At 38.5% G+C, this 20124-nt stretch overlaps 1 protein-coding gene across 3 annotated transcripts in view; it reads left to right on the top strand.

The window, feature by feature from the left end:
* ttc17 (tetratricopeptide repeat domain 17) overlaps nt 1-20124 on the top strand; it is a 95199-nt gene that overhangs the window by 58167 nt on the left and 16908 nt on the right. For all 3 annotated transcript variants that reach the window (XM_043705479.1, XM_043705477.1, XM_043705478.1), the window contains exons 16-21: nt 1406-1592; nt 7802-7966; nt 11312-11583; nt 13797-13971; nt 15347-15467; nt 18535-18694. In XM_043705479.1, the coding sequence (XP_043561414.1) occupies nt 1406-1592; nt 7802-7966; nt 11312-11583; nt 13797-13971; nt 15347-15467; nt 18535-18694 (1080 nt within the window). The remainder of the gene's footprint in view (nt 1-1405; nt 1593-7801; nt 7967-11311; nt 11584-13796; nt 13972-15346; nt 15468-18534; nt 18695-20124) is intronic.

The raw sequence follows: 20124 nt of genomic DNA, 5'->3' as shown, positions 1-20124 counted from the left end.
ATGCACAGTAGGAATTGAGTGAAACTGACCCAATAACAACAATTTGAAATCAATGACCCTGTGGTCAGCTAACAACAGCGGATCTGTCAGTTGTAAGAACTACATATATTTGAATTAAAATGTAAACTTAGAAAATAGAAGTTTAGATTCTACTGTGTTACAGAGAATGAACTAGTTGCTTTTTATGAAAACTCGATGGAAAAGTCGAATAGCGTGGTGCACAGTTATTAGTTACACATAAATTTTGTAACTTTTACTAGTGAAAATGGGGAGTTTTGTACTGCAGATTACCCGCACTTTCCACATCCTAAAAAAATATATTTTTAATGCCATCTTAACACCAGCACTCGATAAAAATTGCATTGTCAAAGGCACACTGAATAATTTTGTGTTTTAAACTGGAACTGTGACATAGATTAGTTGACTCAGCACAAATTAAAAATCAGAACTTAGTCCTGCACTATATCATGACATCTTGACCCTATCGTGACCAAGAAGTTATGAGATACAATTTTCAAAGTTATGAATATTAATGAGAGCCCGTGGGCAAAAATTCCATCTGAGAAAAAAAGCATGAGATTTTTTTTATTGATGGCACTTTAACTGTTGTCATTTCTTATCTTTGTCTCCTTGGTTCCAAACAAAGATCCATCAATTCAGTATCACAACCATGAAGCACTTGAAAATGGTGTTAGAAAAATTGAAAGCATTAGTCTTAGGAGTGTTATTTCACTTTGTGCTTATCACATTGCAGCATGATACCTCATCTGTATTTACCTCTAGCAGTAATATAAGTACTCACATCTATACTGATACTTTCATTTGAGATGAAGATATGTCTAAAATTTTCCATTTGCACATTTTGAATACTTCAGATGTTAACCTAATGGAGGCAAAAGGTAACAAATGTCCCAACTGCTAAACGTGGCATTTTGCTTTATTTCTAAGCTGCAATAGCTGACAAACTTTGATTAGATTAGATTAGATTACTTACAGTGTGGAAACAGACCCTTCGGGTCCACACCAACCCTCCGAAGAGCAACCCACCTAGACCCATTCCCCTACATTTACCCCTTCACCTAACACTACGGGTAATTTAGCATAGCCAATTCACCTAACCTGCACGTTTTTGGACTGTGGGAGGAAACTGGAGCACCCGGTGGAAACCCATGCAGTCACAGGGAGAATGTGCAAACTCCACACAAACAGTTGCCTGAGGCGGGAATTGAACCAGGGTCTCTGGCGCTGTGAGGCAGCAGTGCTAACCACTGTGTCACTGTGCCGCCGGTGTGAACTTGTTGGGCCCAAGGGCCTGTTTCCACACTGTCGGAAATCTAATAATAAAATTTGCATCATTTCAGTTTGTCTGAGCGTTGAATTAACCGTAATGTGTTGCTTTTTCCAGCCACTAACACTTCTAAGCTTAGGGAATGCCTATCTGGCTCTCAGGAACATTAGTGCTGCTCTTCAAGCCTTCAGAACAGCGCTGGACAGAACAACTAGATGCCCTGAATGTGACAGCAACCTGAAGTTAATCCGCTGCCTACAGTTCTATCCTTTTTTGTATAACCTTACATCATCTAAGTGTACAGGTAAGCAATAGAGTAGATCTTGAAGGAAGCAAAGAGAAAACTCCATAATTATGCCATCTTTTAAATGGATGCATATATATGTCTTCATAAGGGTACAGACAAAATCTCTGCTAAGTAAGATGCGCAATGTTTTATAAAGCTTCACCTACATGGACACCTAAAAGCGTATAATGTTGCATTAAGTCTTAATTTTTGTTAGTTATGTCTGATCTCAAACTGTAGAGAACTGGAAAATAGCCAATGTTCTTTTGTTCAAGAAGGGTAACAGGGATAATCTTGCAGATTACAGGCCAGTAAGCCTTATATTAGTGGTAGGGAAATTATTGAAGAAGATTCTTTGGAACAGGATTTATTCACATTTGGGAAAATATGGACTTCTTAGCAATAAGCAGCATGGCTTCGTGCAGCAGAGATTGTATCTCACAAACTTGAGTTCTTTCAGGAAGTGATAAAGATGATTGATCAGGTCAAGGCAGTGAGTGTTGTTTACTTGGACTCTACCAAGATCTTAGACAAGTTCCCCAATGGCACACTGATACAGAAGGTGAAGTCACATGGTATTGGCAGTGAAGTAGCATGATGGATACAGAACTGGCTTGGGCATTGAAGACACTAGTGGTGTGAGGGTGTTTTTCTGACTGGAAATCTGTGATCAGTGGTTGTCTGATTAATAAGTTGTGAATAACAGATTTGGGGAACTGTGGATAGTGAGGAGGATTGCTAGAAGATACAGCAGGAGATAGATGACGTGTAGAGAAATGGCAGACGGAATTTAATTCCGGCAATGCAAAGTACAACATTTTGAAAGATCTAATGCAGAAGGGAAGTGTACAATAAATGGCAGAATCCTTAGGAGCATTAACATGCAGAAGGGAGTTAGGCACAGAAGTCCACACTTTCCTGAAAATGGCAGCACAAATGGATAAGGTGGTCAAGAAAGTATGTGGCATGCTTGTCTTCATAGGTCAGAACAAAGTGGTAAAAATTAGCAAGCCATGTTACAGATGTACAGAATTTTATTTAGGCCACATTTGGAATATTACGCATAGTTCCGTCGCCAAATTACCAGAGGATGTGAAGGATGGAGAGGATACTGGACAAGTTTGCCGGGATGTTACTTGTTTTGAAGGGTATTATCAATGAGGAGAGTTTGGACAACGGTTTTCACTCGAATGCTGGAAGGTTACGGACGACCTGATTTTAAATTTATAAAATTGAGAGGCATGGATAGAATGGATAATCAGTCTTTTTCCTAAGGGATATAGGTTTAAGGTAAAAGGGAGTAAGTTTAAAGGAGTTGAGAGGCAAGAGTCTGGAATACAATGCCAGAGGAGGTGGTAGAAGCAGATGCAACAGCAATGTTTAAGAAGCTTGTCATATGCATGAATAGGCAGGGAATAGAGGAACATGGACTGCGTAGGCAAAAGGTTTTTAGTTTAGAAAGGTCTCATGTCGCTGGAAGCTAGGTGGTCCAGAAGGCCTGTTCCTGTGCTGTACTGTTCTTTATTCTTTTGTTCTAGAACCAAGGGAGTTTCATGAAAATGAGATGGGTGCCAATCAGGATGACATGAGATAAAAGTTTTTTATTCAGACTGTTGTGAATCTTTGTAATTGTCCACAGCGGACTGTGGAAGCTCAAACTTTGAGTATGTTCAAAACAAGGAGTTGTAGAATTCTGATTACCAGTTACATAAAGGTTTATGGGAATAATGGGGGTGAAAGGCAGTAAAGTGTTCAATCAGCTGTGATTGTATTAAATGGTAGATTAGGCTCTGTTAAGTTCTTTTTCCTGAGATTCTTACGCACTTGATGCAACTACAGCACACCAACTTCTGTGAACAACAACCAAATTTATTAAGCACAGTACAATACAAGTTTTCTGGAGGAACCTTTAAAACACGCATCGCAGGGCTTATGGAGTTGTGGCAAAAGCTCTCCAAACAAAGGAAATAGTCCTTCCTTTATACAAAAAACTTTACATCACAGTTAGTAATGCCCACAAGACAAACCCCAGCCACTCCCCTACAGTCACATGCCACTCAAGATGCAATGTAGTGACCACCTCACCTCCAGAAACAATGTAATGCAAATCATCCCTTAATGGCCAGATCTGGTGTGAATTGCATTTTTTTTAACTATAGGGAGTAGTCAGAATTCCAACTATAATGTTCTTATTGATTTCTGAATAGGAATGAAAATAGGCTTTTGAATGGCAAGGAAATGGCCATGTAAGTGGCTCTGGATAATAAGAGATGATAAGGTAATTTCTTACAATTTATCTGTAAATCAGAAGCATCCCCACCCATGTCTCAGGTCATGCAGTTTCCTAAAGGTCAGCAGAGTAGATTAACAAATTAATCTCAGAATGAAAGATAAACCATATATTTTGTTTTGGTGAAAGTGGATACTGCGGATGCTGGAGATTAGAGTCAAGATTAGAGTAGTGCTGGAAGAGCACAGCAGGTCAGGCAGCATCCGAGAAGCATGAAAATTGACGTTTCGGGCAAAAGTGTCAGGATGATGAAGGGCTTTTGCCTGAAACGTCGATTGTCCTGCTCCTCGGATGTTACCTAACCTGTGTGCTTTTCCAGCACCACTCTAATATATTTTGTTTAGTTAGGTAACATGGCATTCAGTCATAAAGATATATTTATTTGGGGCTGCAGATTTTAACAGCAGAACAGAAATTTATTACACACAATAAATTCTCTTAGAAGAAAACTACCTAAATCTAGAAGACTTTGAAAGATCTTAAAGCACATAACAGAACAAACTTTTAGCATGTTTCCTGACACTAACCATTAATAGAATCTCAGATAAAGCCATAAGAAATTGGAATAGGTGCAGGCTCAAGCTTGCTCTGCCATTCAGTTTGATCGTGTCTGATTCGACATTCCTCATAACCACTTTCCTGCCCTTTCCTTCTAACCCTTGGTTTTCCTGCTGATCAAAATGCTTACCTCAGCCTTCAGTGTATGCAAGGAATCTGCCCTACAGCTATCTGTGGCAAGGTGTTTCAAAAAAAGAGAGGAAATGACTTGATTTGAGAAGATTTGTAACTCAGGTTGAGGTTCTGGATTTAGGTTTGCTTGCTGAGCTGGAAGGTTCATTTTCGTCACCATACTAGGTAACATCTTAAGTAGCCTCCAGACTAAGCACTGCTGATGATTCCTGCTTTCTATTTATATGTTTTGGTTTCTTTGGGGTGGTGATGTAGTTTCCTGTCCTTTTTGTTCTGGGGGGGTGCAGATATCAAATAGGGTCCAAGTCAGTGTCTTTGTTGATAGAGTTCCGGTTGGAACTAGTATCCCCCCTCTCTCCAGTTTCCTTACATACAGATTAGGAAAGACACCACTTTGACTGGGACAACATATCCATCCTAAGACAAGCCAAACAGAGACACGCACGAGAATTCCTAGCAGCATGGCATTCCAACTGGAACTCTATCAACAAACACATTGACTTGGTCCCTATTTACCATCCCTGAGAAAAAGAACAGGAAATGACATCACTACAGGAAATGACATCACCAACCCAAAGAAACCCAAACATATACATAGAAAGCAGGATGAAACATCTGAAAATGAACCTTCCTACGCAGCGAGCAAACCTACATCAAGAAATTACTCCTCACTTCAATGTTAAATGGCACCCCTTTATCCTGAGGCCATGCCTTTTTGTCCTAGACTCTCCAATGAGGTGGAACACCTTATTAGCATTTACTCCATCAAGCCCCTTAAGAATCCTAAATGTTTCAATGAGAGAACCCCTCACTCTTATAATTCCAATGAGTTAGTGACCCAACAAGTTTAATATTTTCTCAGACGTCAGTCCCACCATACCAGGGATCATCCTAGTGAAGCTTCTCTCAACTGTCTGCAATGAAATTATATAGTTTCTTAAATAAGAGAACCAAAACTTCCCTCATTACTTTAGATGTGATCTCACCATAACCTTGTACAGCTGCAGTAAGGCATTCCACCTCTTATACTCTCACTCCCTTGAAATAAGAGCTAATGTTCCATTCCTTCCTGATTACCTGCTATACCTGTGTGCCAGCTTTTGAGTTTCATGTACAAGCACCGCCTGTAACTTTGTAACATCTTTCTACAGTTCTCAATTTAAATAATATCTCTTCCAAAATGAGCAATCACAACTTCACATTGTTCCACAGGGATGGGATGTAGGGTATATATCTAGACAGAGGTAATGGCTTAATTTCTCTGGACTGGAGGCTCTCTAACAGATTGTTTCAGAAAACATGTTGGTTGTAGTAGATATTGCCTATTAAAAACCTTACATGCAGTAATACCAGCTGATGTTTTCGTGTCAATGTTTTACATTTCATAGCTTGTAAGCTCAGACCGAAGCAAATGTCTGAGTCCAAACAAGTGTGCTTCTGTACTTTCCAAATTGTTTTTCCAATCAAATATAGACAAATAAAAATGAAAATATTATCTAAACATAACATGATGATCAAATTGGGAATTAAGTCTGTTCAAATTCTTTGGTCAAGTTACCTCCTATCTTCTCTAATCTTGTTTAACCTGAAGATTGTATTGGTTTTTACTCCAGTGCCATGCATGACATAGGAGATTGTGTGTGTTTATTTGAATTTGCTGCTTTGTATCTACATTTGTCAGTTGCATTTTTAAAAAGCTCATGGTCTTGTCTAAATCTGGAAAAAAAGACATTTCGTTTACACTTTTCATCTTTCGGTCATTAGGACAATTCAAAACAATTGCCGATTTAAAGGGAATATATCATTCATCCTGTATTAGAGTGCTAATTGATTAACGTCATGAGTGTCATGCTGGGAAAGCACAGGAGGTCAGGCAGTATCTAAGGAGCAGGAGAATCGACGTTTCGGGCATAAGCCCTTCAGGGTGCCTACTTGCAGATCGCTTCAGGGAACATCTCTGGGACACCCACACCAACCAACCCCACTGCCCGTGGCAGACAGCAACTTCCCCTTCGACCGCAGGAAGTGCAAAACGTGCAAAGCACAAAAAGTGCATCCACACCACACCCCTCACCTCCGTCTCAGGCCCCAAAGGATCTTTTCACATCCAACAGAAATTTACCTGTACGCCCACCAATGTCATCTACTGTATCTGTTGCACCCAATGCAGTCTCCTCTACATTGGGGAGACAGGGCGCCAACTTGAGGATCGTTTCATCTCTAAGACAACTGCATCAATCAACCCCACCACCCCGTGACTGAATACTTCAACTCTCCCTCCCTCTCTGCCAAGGACACGCAGGTCCTGGGCCACCTCCATCGCCAAACCCCTACCACCTAACGCCTGGAGGAAGAACGCCTCATATTCCGCCTTGGGACCTCTGGAGGAAGAACGCCTCATATTCCGCCTCGGGATCAATGTGGATTTCACCAGTTTCCTCATTTCCACTCTGCCCACATTATCCCAGTCCCAAGCCTCCAACTCAGCACCGCCCTCCTTTTCCAGCCTGATGAAGGACTTATGCCCAAAATATCAATTTTCTGGCTTCTCGTACACTGCCTGACCTGATGTGCTTTTCCAGCACCCCACACTCTACTCTGATCTCTAGCATCTGCAGTCCTCACTTTCTCCTCCCTGCTAATTGGTTAGCAAATGGATTGATTGCTAGAGGTATTGTATGGAGAATGCACCAGTTGATGATGACCGACAATTAGCCATCAGGTTTTTTTTAAACACTGGGTTTACTCTGGTCAAGATATTGTCCTGAGAAATGAACAAGAGAATGGTTATCACTTAGCTTGTTGCATTGAAGCAGGTGCATATTATTTTTGCCTGCAGAAGGTCCTTCCTGTCTATTAAAACATTCAGTACAAGCAAGTGTACCATTTTTTAAGCACTTGGGGATATATACCAAATGTTATCTAATTGTAGAATCACGTATAATTGTAAGTTGACACAAGCTGGTTGGGTAAGGTCAGTATCTTGCTTTTTGTGAAAGAAATGTTGTTACCCTGAAACATTAGCTCTTTTTCTCCTTCCTTAGATACAGCCTGGACTATTGAGTGTTTCCAACATTTAATACTTTCATTGTGTTGAAAATGAAGCTTCTTACAATATAAAATCATGTTTATGTTGAAACGTGTGTTGATCTATTAATTTTCTGTTAGCTTTAATAAAAATGGTGTTTCACCAATCTTACAAATCAAGAATAATATAAAACATGCATGTCAATGTTCTTATTCCTAGAAGACCATTGTTACAACATAGAACATGACTTATCAGCTCATGAACATCAAAAATATTTTACCAATCCAGAAAAGATGATAGAGTCCTCAGAGGAAGCCGTCCTTGAAGAAGCTTCCCAGCTGTCTGGAGACTTAACAGGGGATTCATCATCATCGGAGCTTAAATGTGAGTCAATTATTTTTTATTCCTTCATGGGTGTGGATTTGTAACCCACTTCTGATTACCTTTTGAAGTTAGTAACTTGTTAGGCCACTCCAAAGAGGATTTAAAAGTCAACCACCTTAATGTGGATCGAGAGTCACATGAGTTAAGGATGGCAGATTTTCTTCTTGAAAGAGCATTCATGCACCAGTTGGGTGACATTGAAAATGACAACTATCATTACTGTAGTTAAGCTTTATATTCCAGATCTATTAACTGAATTTAAATATCACCAGCTGGTGTGGTGGGATTGAACCCACATCCCCAGAAAAGTAGCTTAGTCCTCTGGATTACCAGCCCAGTGAAGACACCACAACATCACTGCCCCAAAACGCATCTTGGCTTTGTAATGGACATGATAAAGTTAAAAACATGCTTGATACTTGTGTTGATCTATTGATCCCAAAGGTGTTTATATAGTAATTAAAATTATAATACAAATTAGTGAAATTCAGCTGAGAACAATCATTTTCCAATCACAATCAAAACCAGAATTGACATAGTTAAAAGAGAATTATATTGACAACTTACAAATGTAAACAAATCATTGTTTGAAAGATCTGGAAAAGACAATTTATGCCAATGAACATAATTTGATTTTACATCCATCAGTTGACCTTATCATGGGTCAAATACATTGTAGATTCTGCTTGATTTCCATACTCAGCAAAAAAAAATGCACGTATCTGTTTGAAGGAATTTTGCACAGATGGGCAGAAGAGAATTATTTTTCTTAAGGATGTCAGCAGCAATCCTGAAGGAAAGAATTTCTGAGGTCATCTTTCTGGGTTTATGTGATCATTGAGTTGCATTTATTAATAAAGGGAAGTTTTGTTTCTTACTTGGCAGTTAGCCTCAAAAATAGGAACAGGAGTAGGTCTTTCAGTCGCTCAAGTCTGTCCCACTACTCACTAAGTTTATGGCCGCTGAAAAGTACATAGAATATTCTGAATGGATTAGTCGGGTTCCTCATTTGGACTAGATTGGAATTAGGAGACACAGTTTAGTAGTAAGAGATCTCCCTTTTAATACAGATATAAGGATTTTTATTTATTTCTCTCCAAAGGTTGTTAGCCTTGGAATTCAATCATCCAGCCTCTACTATTTTGAATTTATTCAAACCAGAGTTAGGTTGCGTTTTAATTGACAAAGGCATTTAGGGGTCTGGCAGGAAAGTGGAGTTGAGACCACAGCAAGATTAGTCATAATCTGATTGAATAGTGGAGCAGATTTGAAGGAACATATAATCTGCGTCTTGCTCCTAAGCTCCTGTGATTTGGCGAGCTTGTTGGGCCAATAGCCTTTTTTTTTCAGTGTTCATTTGTTGGTAACAAAATCACTGGGTTCGCCTACACTAAATGGGCTGTGGCATTTCAAGATCGCAGTTCATCATACTTCCCAAAGTCAACTAGAGTAAATACTGGCCCAGTAATTGATGTTGATATCCACATTGTACGGGTGGTTTCTGGAGGTGGCGGTGAGGTTGCTGTTGAGCTGCTGCATGGTCAGAGATAGGCTGCGTCTTGGTTGATAGATGCTCCCTGTTGCAAACCGCGGGTATTAGTACACCATGGAGAGGCTGAAGTTGTATGGCTGGGAGCAGAGCAACCTCAAGTCTGAGCAAGGGAGAGCAGTAAAGTAGTACCGATTGGGTCATGTACCATAGTAAACAATGTTAAAAAATAATCTGATCATGTGCAATGAGATTTCTACCCCAGTGACTTAAAACATTGCAGTGATGCAACTGTATATGAGCAATGTTGGACATGAGACCCCCCTGTATTCAAGATTGAAAAGGTTCTATTTGGACTTTCCCAACTCAGAAATCACCTTTAAAAATGTTGGACTGTGCTCACGTGTCAAAATGGATAGAGTCTTCAAATTAGCTGGAATCAGATTTTTAAAAAGAAGTACACTTTTGAAACAGATGTATGAGAAAACAACACATTTGAGCAACCTTCATGGTTTAAATTGATCATTTAGCTGTAATACAATGGATAGAGGATTCCTCTGTAGCTGCAATGAGAGACTACCCAGATAAATGCTGAAAGCTTCAATATGAATGATAACTACAAGGAGTGAGGTTAGAGACATTTATGGCAATTATAGGCAATTGACAGGAGTTGGGGGATTATAACAGTAGAATGAATCTCAAAACTATCCGTGGTATGGTTTGATCAATTAATTGTTCTAAACAAAACACGAAGGTAAGAAAATTATGCATGACACATTAGGTTTGGAAGTGAAGATAGTGGTATGTGGGCTATATCAAGTAATGTGGCAATATAACAACAGAGGTCAGCGAGGTCTGTCTCAAATGCAGGATCAACTCACTGCGTTCTTGAACTAAATTCTGGACATCATGACAAGATTCTCACGAGGAAGTGGGGAATTGCCAATTAAAGAGGAATATTGCTTGTTAACCTTACTATGAACCTCCCTGGGTGCTCACCGAACTTCAGACATGCAGGAAAAGCACAGCAAGTCAGGCAGCATTGAGGAGCAGGAAAATCGACATTTCGGGCAAGAGTTCTTGCCCGAAACATCGATTCTCCTGCTCCTCGGATGCTGCCTGACCTGCTGTGCTTTTCCAGCACCACACTCTTGACTCTGATCTCCAGCATCTGCAGTCCCTCACTTTCTCCCAGCTATGCAGCCTGTTGGGTGTGATTAGCAAACCAACAGACAAGCTTCCAGATTCAGAAGTCATTGCATGCAGGAACCACAGAGGTCCCATTCTGAAGAAGGTTCATTGGATCTGAAATGTTAATTCTGCTTTTCCTCCACAGATGCTGCCAGATCTGCTGAGTTTTTCCAGCAATTTCTGTTTTTGTTTGATTTCCAGCATCCATAATTCTTTGGTTCATTTGAAACTTATAATTGCTTCCTGTCAAATTGAAGCACTTATCAGTAGGATAAGTGAGCATCTTTATAAAACGGAACATGTCCACGTAGCGACTCAGCCATTTGGAATCAAGGGTAATTGGTCTAATGCTGTACCATTGCAGAACTGTTTGCAGTAATGAAGCCTGTGCAGTACTAGATCTGTGATCAAACAAGCTAATAACACATTTTCATGTAGATCACCGAGCATGAGACAACTAACACTTTGGAATGTTCTCCACGGTATATCTTGACTCATTTACTCTTCTGCTGTATAGATACTATGTTCTGTTGTCTTAGTTCCAGACAATTCAAGATCATGTCATTTATGGATTCTTTAAGGTATGTTGTATTTGTTTTGCACCCTGAAGAAATCATTACCTCTCTTTCCAGTATTGTTAATTAATGGGTACTTGCTGTTTATAGCTGTAATTATAGCAGAAAACAACAGCACTAATGAAAGAGAAATTCCCAAAACCTTGAAGACTGATGAAAATCCATCTGCCACATCAGAAGTTTTTGAAAATACTTGGCCCTCAGAAAAAGACCTTTTGGGAGCATTTGAAGGAGCATTTGAGGTTAAAGGTCACCGAGTGGACCTACAGGGGATTCGGGTTTTAAAGAAAGGTGTCCAGGATGGAGTACCAGGATCCTGTTTTGGAGATTGTGAAGATGATGATGATGACGAAGCTGAATGGGTAAGATTAATTCAGTAATAAAGGGAATTTATTTTTTTTTTAGTTAATGCTATTTTTGCAATCAGTGTGGTTTGTAGATATTACTTGGTCATTTGTTTATTTCCATGCGCTACTTTGTTATCTATAAATTGATTCATAAATTATTGATGTATGTACCTATAAACGTGCATATTCCATTGGTCTCTGGTCATGATAGCTTCTTAAGATGTTTTGTATCTGAGCCCATCATCTCCTATTTTTTTATTGCGACAGCTTACAAGTATTTGATTGGCTGTTAACCATTTAGGGTGTCCTGAAGTCATGAAGTGTACTAGATGAATGAAAGTCTCTTTAGAACTCTTAGTATCTGTGCCCTTGAAATGAACGCAAAAGATGTTCAAATGACAGAGGTTTTTATAATACAATTACATATATTGTTTTGTATTTATGATTGCAGCAGTGGGAGTTTCAAACAGGCTGTCAGATTTGAACCTTCGCAATTCTTTAAATATCCCTGAAAAAAAATTATCAAAACTTCGTGAGATTGAACGTTGTCACATTTGTCAATAACAGTCATGCAAATGTTAATAAATCACACTGTCCATATTTGCTCAAAATTAGCTATATTCTATTTCTGGAGGTGGCTAACTAAATTTGAAATATTGGCCAAGAGATTACAATTAGGGTCAGAATTCTTAGTTTCAACTCATGTCCAGGAACCATTGAAGACATCAATGGAGAGAATCATTGCTGAATTCATGCCTCCTTTTACAGTGCTGCATGCCGTAATGTGTAAAGTGTTGGGGTAGGTTGCCAGCTAGGTAGGACGAGGAGGGTGTGAGATGAGTGAAGAATGTATGGTGTCAGTTTCATGGATGAGTCTTTAAGGTAGGTCAGGGAGCACCTGTCAAGTTTTTCATCCCTTAATTCCTTCCCTAGATTAGGGCACTGAGAACTGCTGGTGCCATTGTAAAATTAAGTGAGTTAGCACAGAAGTAAAGGATCAACCCCAAAATCTTCAACTGAATGGAGTCGCTGAGCCATTGAGGGACCCCAATTTTTAATGTGTAGATGCAAAAACAATATCTAAATAAATCCTCACAAAATGAAGGGCAATGGTGTGCTGGATGTTATTGCAGGAGTATTGGAATACAAAGGATAAATTTGTGCAGAGTCTTTGAGAGTCCACATTTTAGAATATTGTGTGTATCTTTAAGATATATTTGCAATGAAGCCACACAGCAAATGTTGACCTGATTCATTCCGGGGATGTGAGGACTGTCCTTGGAGTTTAGAAGAATGAGAGGAGATTTTAGTGAAATAATGAAAGGGCTTGACAAGGTATCCCCTGAAGATCACTCCCCCCACCCCGGCCTCCGGAGCACAGAAACAGACCCTTTGGTCCAACTAGTCCGTGCCGAACATTATACTTGACTGGAGAATCTAAAACAAGGGAATCTAAATCTCAGGGTAGAAGGGTGATCATTTAGAGTTGGGATGAGGAGAAATTTCTTCATGCAAAAGGTTGTGACTCTTCAGAATTCTTTGTTCTAAAGGGTTGTGACTCTGTCTAATTTAATATATTTAGGGCAGATGTTGATAGACATTTGGTCTTTCAGGGATCCAGTGGAGAAAGGGTGTAGATGAGTAAAATGGACCATGACCATAATGAACAGCAGATCAGGCTCATTGGGCTTTGCAGTCTTCTGCTCCAATTTCTTATGTTCCCAGGAGCGCACCATTATGCATTATTAAAAACTGATACATAATTTGAAGCTGGAAAATTGTAAATTGTAGATGTTCAGAGTGCACATATGTGGGGTTTAAACTGTAATCGGTTATTGATGTATAAATGGTCTGTCATAGCCCAGGCTGTTTGGAAGTCCAAGACCTTGAATTAGAAGATTTAATGAAGCTATTAAAATATAAAAACAACTGTTCATTGATTAAATTTAGTCATGTTATTGTGAAATATATAATGTTTGATTTTTATTTACAACTTTATTTTCGAAATTACAGTTGATGGGCTCAAAAAAGCATGGCTGTGATATGTTTATGTATATTTTTCACTAAGTAATATTTGTGGTCAGCAATTACATTTACACTAGATGTGTATCGATTCTTACATAAACTGCTTTTGACACTCTAAGAATGATTACTTTTGCAATTAAGACAAAATATACTGCTTGTTTACATTCTTAAATCTTGAAACTCTTCATTTTTGTTTGAAAAAGATAACTGTCCAAGTTAAACGTATTAAGAAGTCAAAAATAGACAGTGTAGATAATCCAGACTACAGTATTCGAAGCAGTGAGAAAAGTGACAGTTATCTCGTAACTGAGGAAGATGATCGTTATCGTTCTGCATTTGAAATAAGTGGGCCTAAAATACCATCACCAGGACCACAAGGTAAATGATTATCAAAATATAGGTTTTGAATTCATTCGTGCTACTTTATTTTGTGCATGGATCAATCTCTCTTCCCTTTGGACCAGAATCTTTGTAACACATGTATAAGATTAGATTAGATTCCCTACAGTGTGGAAACAGGCCCTTCGGCCCAACCAGTCCGCACTGACCCTCCGAAGAGTAACTCACCCAGACTCATTTCTCTCTGACTAATGCACTTAGCACTATGGGCAATTTAGCATGGACACTTCACTTGACCTGCACATCTTTGGACTGTGGGAGGAAACTGGAGCACCCGGAGGAAACCTCACACAGACATGGGGGGAGCATACAATCTCCACATCGTCATCCGAGGCTGGAATCGAACGTGGGACCCTGGTACTGTGAGGCAGCAGTGCTAACCACTGAGCCACCATGCTGCCCCCAATCTATATAACCTACATGGAAATTGATAATTCTTCTGGAGAATAAAATAATAATCATTAGTTACAGGATTATGCAAATATTAGAAATAAAAGCAATGTTAGACCATCTACCATTCAGTATAATACATGGCTGATCTTCGACTTCAGCTCCACTTTCCTAACTGCACCCTTGTGGCTTGACTCCCTTAGAGAAACGTCTGTCCAAAGACACTCATCTTCCAACTGAAGGGATTTCTCCTCATGTCAGTCCAAAGTAAAATGTTTGCTATATTACCAATTTGTAATTTCAAACCCTGTGGACTTCTTTGTGGTCAGCACACTTCTCGGTAATACTCATGAAACTTTGTGTGTGCATTAAATTAAGTGGTTGCAAATCTCCAATGTTCACACATGTTTTGAACACTGAATGTTAGGAGCATTAATGTGGTGCATTTCACTTTCTCTAATTTTTCTCAGCAAATCCTCATTGTCACACAGATTAGTGAAAATAATAGAATTGTCTATACGTTTGCTATAAACTTCCAGTTTATGCTAACTCAAAATTAGGGAATCTCATCTTTGCAGCATTGCTTGAAAAGTGGTGCTAATGTCACTTTATTAGTCACAAAACAAATTTAGTTCCTGAGATTAGTTCCAGACATTGTTCCTGAGATGAATCAATATACCACTGCATAGTGCTCCATCTAGCAGCCCAATGAAGTACTGCTGAAACTCATTTGCTACAAATAGATGCACTGTCTGATTTAGCAGGGTGGTATTGTTCTACCATGTAGTATTGTTCTATCATGTTTTTTCTTATGGAGCAGTAATGAGAAAATTGCATGCACTTTCTTATGTCTTGCATTGTGCCAAGTTGACTAAACTTTAGGAATGGTACATTATGAAGAACAAGGAGATTTATAATACCAGATGCTCTGTTTTAGTTGGCTTCATATTTGTGTATCTTACAGGAAAGAAGCGAGATTATATCAGCCTTGGATGGCCTAGCCCTGATGAATGCATGAAAATCCGTAGAGTGGAACTCACAATGGTTGCAAGCACGTGGCTAGCAGTTTCTGCCAAAAATATAGAGTAAGCCAGATTTCTTTCCTTAGATAATATGAATATTTTTTATTGCATATATGTCCTAAATACCTTAGCATACACAGGATGGGAGCATCACGAACGAGGCTGGTGTTTATTGTACATTGAAGCAGTTTTAGTTGTCCTCATTGGACTTTTACCAAATTAACATAGACAAAAGCGCTAGCTGAAATAAAATAATTTAGTCTCCTTTTGTATGTGTTTAAACTATCTCATTATGTATGCACTTCAATTTGCCAACAGTGTAAAGTCTACATATCCAAGCTTTATTCTTCAGCAATTAATTAAGTCTTACTGAACATAATCAGAAATTCTATCCTGAAAGGATAGTTTAGAAATAACTGTAAATTTAGAAGTATGTATAATTTTAAGGAGCTCAGATGTATCAGTTGTGATTATCCAAAATTAAAAATGTTTTAAATTGTGATACTGTTTGGTTTCCAGAATGATTTGAAGTAACAAAAACATTCAAGGCATTAATGAATTTCTGAACCTACATGGCTATAGATATTATAACTTGTAAAGGAGAATATTTCTTTGCACAGCTGCCAGAGACGCACTTTTTAATTTCTAACCTCATCTTATTTTGAGACGTGTCGTAAGTGAATTAATGTGCATTGGACAACTTAGCTATAAATAATAACAAAAAATCAAAAATAATAAACTATTGTAAATTCATCATTGGAAACATTGATTGAAATTTTTTTAGGGTGGAAGGATAAAACATTGGTCCGAGATATGAATTTACTTAATCTCTGTCTGTCATTTAGACACTAGGCATGTTACTTGTGTTTGGGAAATTATTTTGTACATGTTAGTGGTGTTTTTGTGCTTAGAACAGTTTTGCAGTGATGTTTCTCTTTTACACTCTCAATACTTTTCTGTGCTGACCGGACCATCATCTAAAAATTATGAATTTGTGTTGTAGTAATAAAATAAGTTATCTATCTCATTCATGGTATTTTGACTTCAGTTTTTTAATTAAACCACTTTTTTACGTTAACTAAAATTATCCAGTTTTTCAGGAAAATTAGACATGCTGAAAAAGTTTTTGAGGGGTGGAAGAATCCTTCATCTTCATTAAAAAACTATGCAAGATGTACATATTGATAGTAGTGGAATGTCCCTGAGCTCACTGGACATTGCGTCGATTTACTAGTATGCCCTCAAGTCATTTGTGATGTGTCACTATCATGATCTAGACAAGCTGCCACTGTATGAATTTGATTACAACGGGAGTTTTGGGTGATGTAAGAAGAGAGGAAAATTTGAGCAGAACAGAATCACCAACATTAGATTATAGGAAATTGGAGCAAGAATAGACCATTCAGCCCATTGAGTCTGTTCTACCATTCAGTAAGATCATAGCTGATCTGGTTGCACTGTTAACTCCACTTTCCTGCCTGTACACATAAACTCAACTTGTTTGTCAGTATATTTTAAAATATGAGAGAAATTCCAAGGTTGGAATGAGTTCTGACAAATTGTTACAATTTGAATTAATGAGCCTGATTGTCCCAAATATCTGATGTTGCCTGATCTCAAAATTGTTTCTGATCAAAGACCATGTGTTGCTGTTGAGGACACTTTTGTACAATGATGTGGCAGTTAATGTTTGTTATTTCACGTGAAATTTGAAAAGTGTGTCTACACTTTAAACACTGACTGTTATGTTACAGTTTTGTCCACTATTTTTTCCCAGGATTGAATCTCAATTTTAACATCGCACCATTTATGCCTAAATAGATAGTGTTGTTATGGGATTGCAGCAATTATAAATGTTTTCCTCATTTCTGCAGGGAAGTCCTTGCCACCAGTTTTTGATGGAATGACTCCTGATTCCTACCCCTGGTTTATTTCCAATATATACTGTATACGATATGCTTGCTATATTTGAATCTGCAACCGCCTTTAAGAATTTTCTTACATACCTTAATGGGCTAGATCATGTGTTCATTTTCACTTTTGTAATGGAGCACTCCAACACAATTGTGTTCTTTGATATGCCTATTGAGAAATCTGGTAAAGGTCTTGACTTCTGTCCGCTCACCATCATTCGTCAATATACAGGGTGGAATTCCTACAGTTCCACGTGGTATAGGATTGGCTTTATCAGTATCATTGTGAATAGTGCCTGAGCTATTTGCTTATCGTGTAGACTTGATGCTGAAATAGGCTGCATCAAAATTATCCTGCTACCTTAGTCAGATCATTATTTGCCTTACATTGCACAGATTCCTGAATAGGCCTAAGACCATTAATGTCTATCCTGGATAGTGCACAGTTTACAAATGGAAGGATAAGACACTTCAAACATTTGAGCAATAATTGAAGCTAACCATTTCATATTGCTAATACACTGTACAGGTAGCAATATCAGAGAAAAATGTGTTTAAGCAACAAGTGATTGGACTTTGCTTCTAGTGTAGTCAGAGATTCCAAAGCAGTCCTTCAAATTGCAAGTAAATGGGAAAGAGTAGGGAAATGAGTCAAACCAAATTGGTTTTTCAGAACATCCAAAGATTCAATGGACCAACTGACTGCCACGTCGTATTCTATGAGAATTTAGATATGATATTTAATTATTGTTAGTCATAAAATATCATCAGAAAATGTGGTTATAGTGACATCAAGTTTAGCTTTTAAAAGAGAATTGGATAAATAATTGTAAGAGAAAATAAATTAAACAGGTGACACACAAATGTCAGAAGAAATGGGGCTAAGTGGATTACTTTTTCCAAAAGCCTGGTCAAATAGCCATGTGTGATGATGTAATATGCATTCATCTACTTTTACACAAAATAAACTGACTTGGCTCTGTTTGAAATGGGAAATGTTGGAAAAGATATAAATCGCAACATTAAAACAGTAGGAAAAGTAACCTGTTCAAATATTTTTTAGTGCAAGACTAATAAAGTGCCTTTCGGAATCTTATAACATTCAATGTTGAGAAAACCAGTCTCCATGTCACTACAGTCACCATTGTAAATAAATTCCAATGATTGTCTTTAGTTTTCAGAAACTCATTGTCATGTATTTTGCAACTTTCTTCTAGTATTACAGAACATATTGACTTTGCCACGTGCCTGCAAGAGCCAGCAGTAGAACCTGTTTGTAATGCCAATCTTCCTGCCAGTATGCACACTTTAGACCATTTACATGGTGTAGCGAGTCGACTCAGTATTCATTATACTGGAGAAAGCCAATTGAAGGAGGTGAGCTGAAATGCAGGAAGAAATCACCTCTGCCATGAAACTTCCTGTTTTCTTTATTGATTTATTGTGTGTTAAGTCAAATTTGAAGCTTAAAAAGTATTATATTGATCAGCCAAATAATGTATGTTATAATATATGTCTAATATATTAAATCACTTGTATAACCAAATATAATGATGCAAAGTAATCAAATTATTCCCAATCCTGTGACTAATTGTAGACTACAGCATGCTTTGCATAGTGCAATCTTTTATTGGTTCACCACAATATGATTTCGGATACTAGGAATAGTTTCTTGCAAGACATGGATGAAGCCATTTGACTGAAGTACTGGTCAGATATCCTTTATCCGCACATCCAAATATCAAAGGTCTTTCAAGAACAGACCCAAACAGATCTGTAGATTTGCTGAGATCAGGTGCTTTGGAAAAGAATTTTGCAGGCCTACAAACAAAGCTTTTTTTTCCACAAAGGGTCCAAATCCAGTGTGTCTATGAGGCCATTTGGATCCAGTCAGGCCCTTGGGGGTAGGAAAAAAAAGAGTTTTACCTTAAGGTCCATTCACGTCTATTTGGACTAAGAGCCATGTTTTTCCTCAAAGGACCCTAGCAGACCCATAGTGGACCTAAGCGTGGTCATTATTTTGTCCCAAATTCTTCTGCTCTGTGAATAATTATTCATACAAACCTATGCACACAATGTGATCAATAATAGATGGGTGCAGCCATCACAGGAGGTAATAACCATTTTGAATTACTTACATAGTAAAACAAAGACCTGTGGAAGCTGATGTTCTGTTAAACCAAAACTGGAATTGCTGGGGAAATATAGCAGGTCTGACAGCATCTGTGGAGAGAAAGCACGGTTAATGTTTCGAGTCCAATGACCTTTGTTCAGAACTGACTTACTTAACTGATTCATTAAGTAAGATGGCAAAGATTTCCCAACATAGCTGGCAAAACTGAACAGTCCCAAAATGTGGGCGGCACGGTGGCACAGTGGTTAGCACTGTTGCCTCACAGCGCCAGAGACCGGGTTCATTTCCCGCCTCAGGCGACTGACTGTGTGGAGTTTGCACGTTCTCCCCGTGTCTGCGTTGGTTTCCTCCGGGTGCTCCGGTTTCCTCCCACAGTCCAAAGATGTGCAGGTCAAGTGAATTGACCATGCTAAATTGCCCGTGGTGTTAGGTAAGGGGTAAATGTAAGGGTATGAGTGGGTTGCGCTTCGGCGAGGCGGTGTGGACTTGTTGGGCCGAAGGGCCTGTTTGCACACTGTAAGTTATCTAAACTAATCTAACTCTTGCAAGATTCAGAATCCGTTTCTTTGATCAGTGCATCTGAGATGCAGTCTGTTTTTTGTATTTCCTTAATGTATAATTTGTATAATTCAGCATTCCAAACAGAGACTATAATCTTGATTTTAACCCGATT

Source organism: Chiloscyllium plagiosum, chromosome 16 (genome assembly GCF_004010195.1).
Source record: "Chiloscyllium plagiosum isolate BGI_BamShark_2017 chromosome 16, ASM401019v2, whole genome shotgun sequence".
Classification (NCBI taxonomy): Eukaryota; Metazoa; Chordata; class Chondrichthyes; order Orectolobiformes; family Hemiscylliidae; genus Chiloscyllium; species Chiloscyllium plagiosum.
The sequence above is the reverse complement of the archived record's forward strand: the minus strand, read 5'-3'. Positions and strand labels throughout refer to the sequence as shown.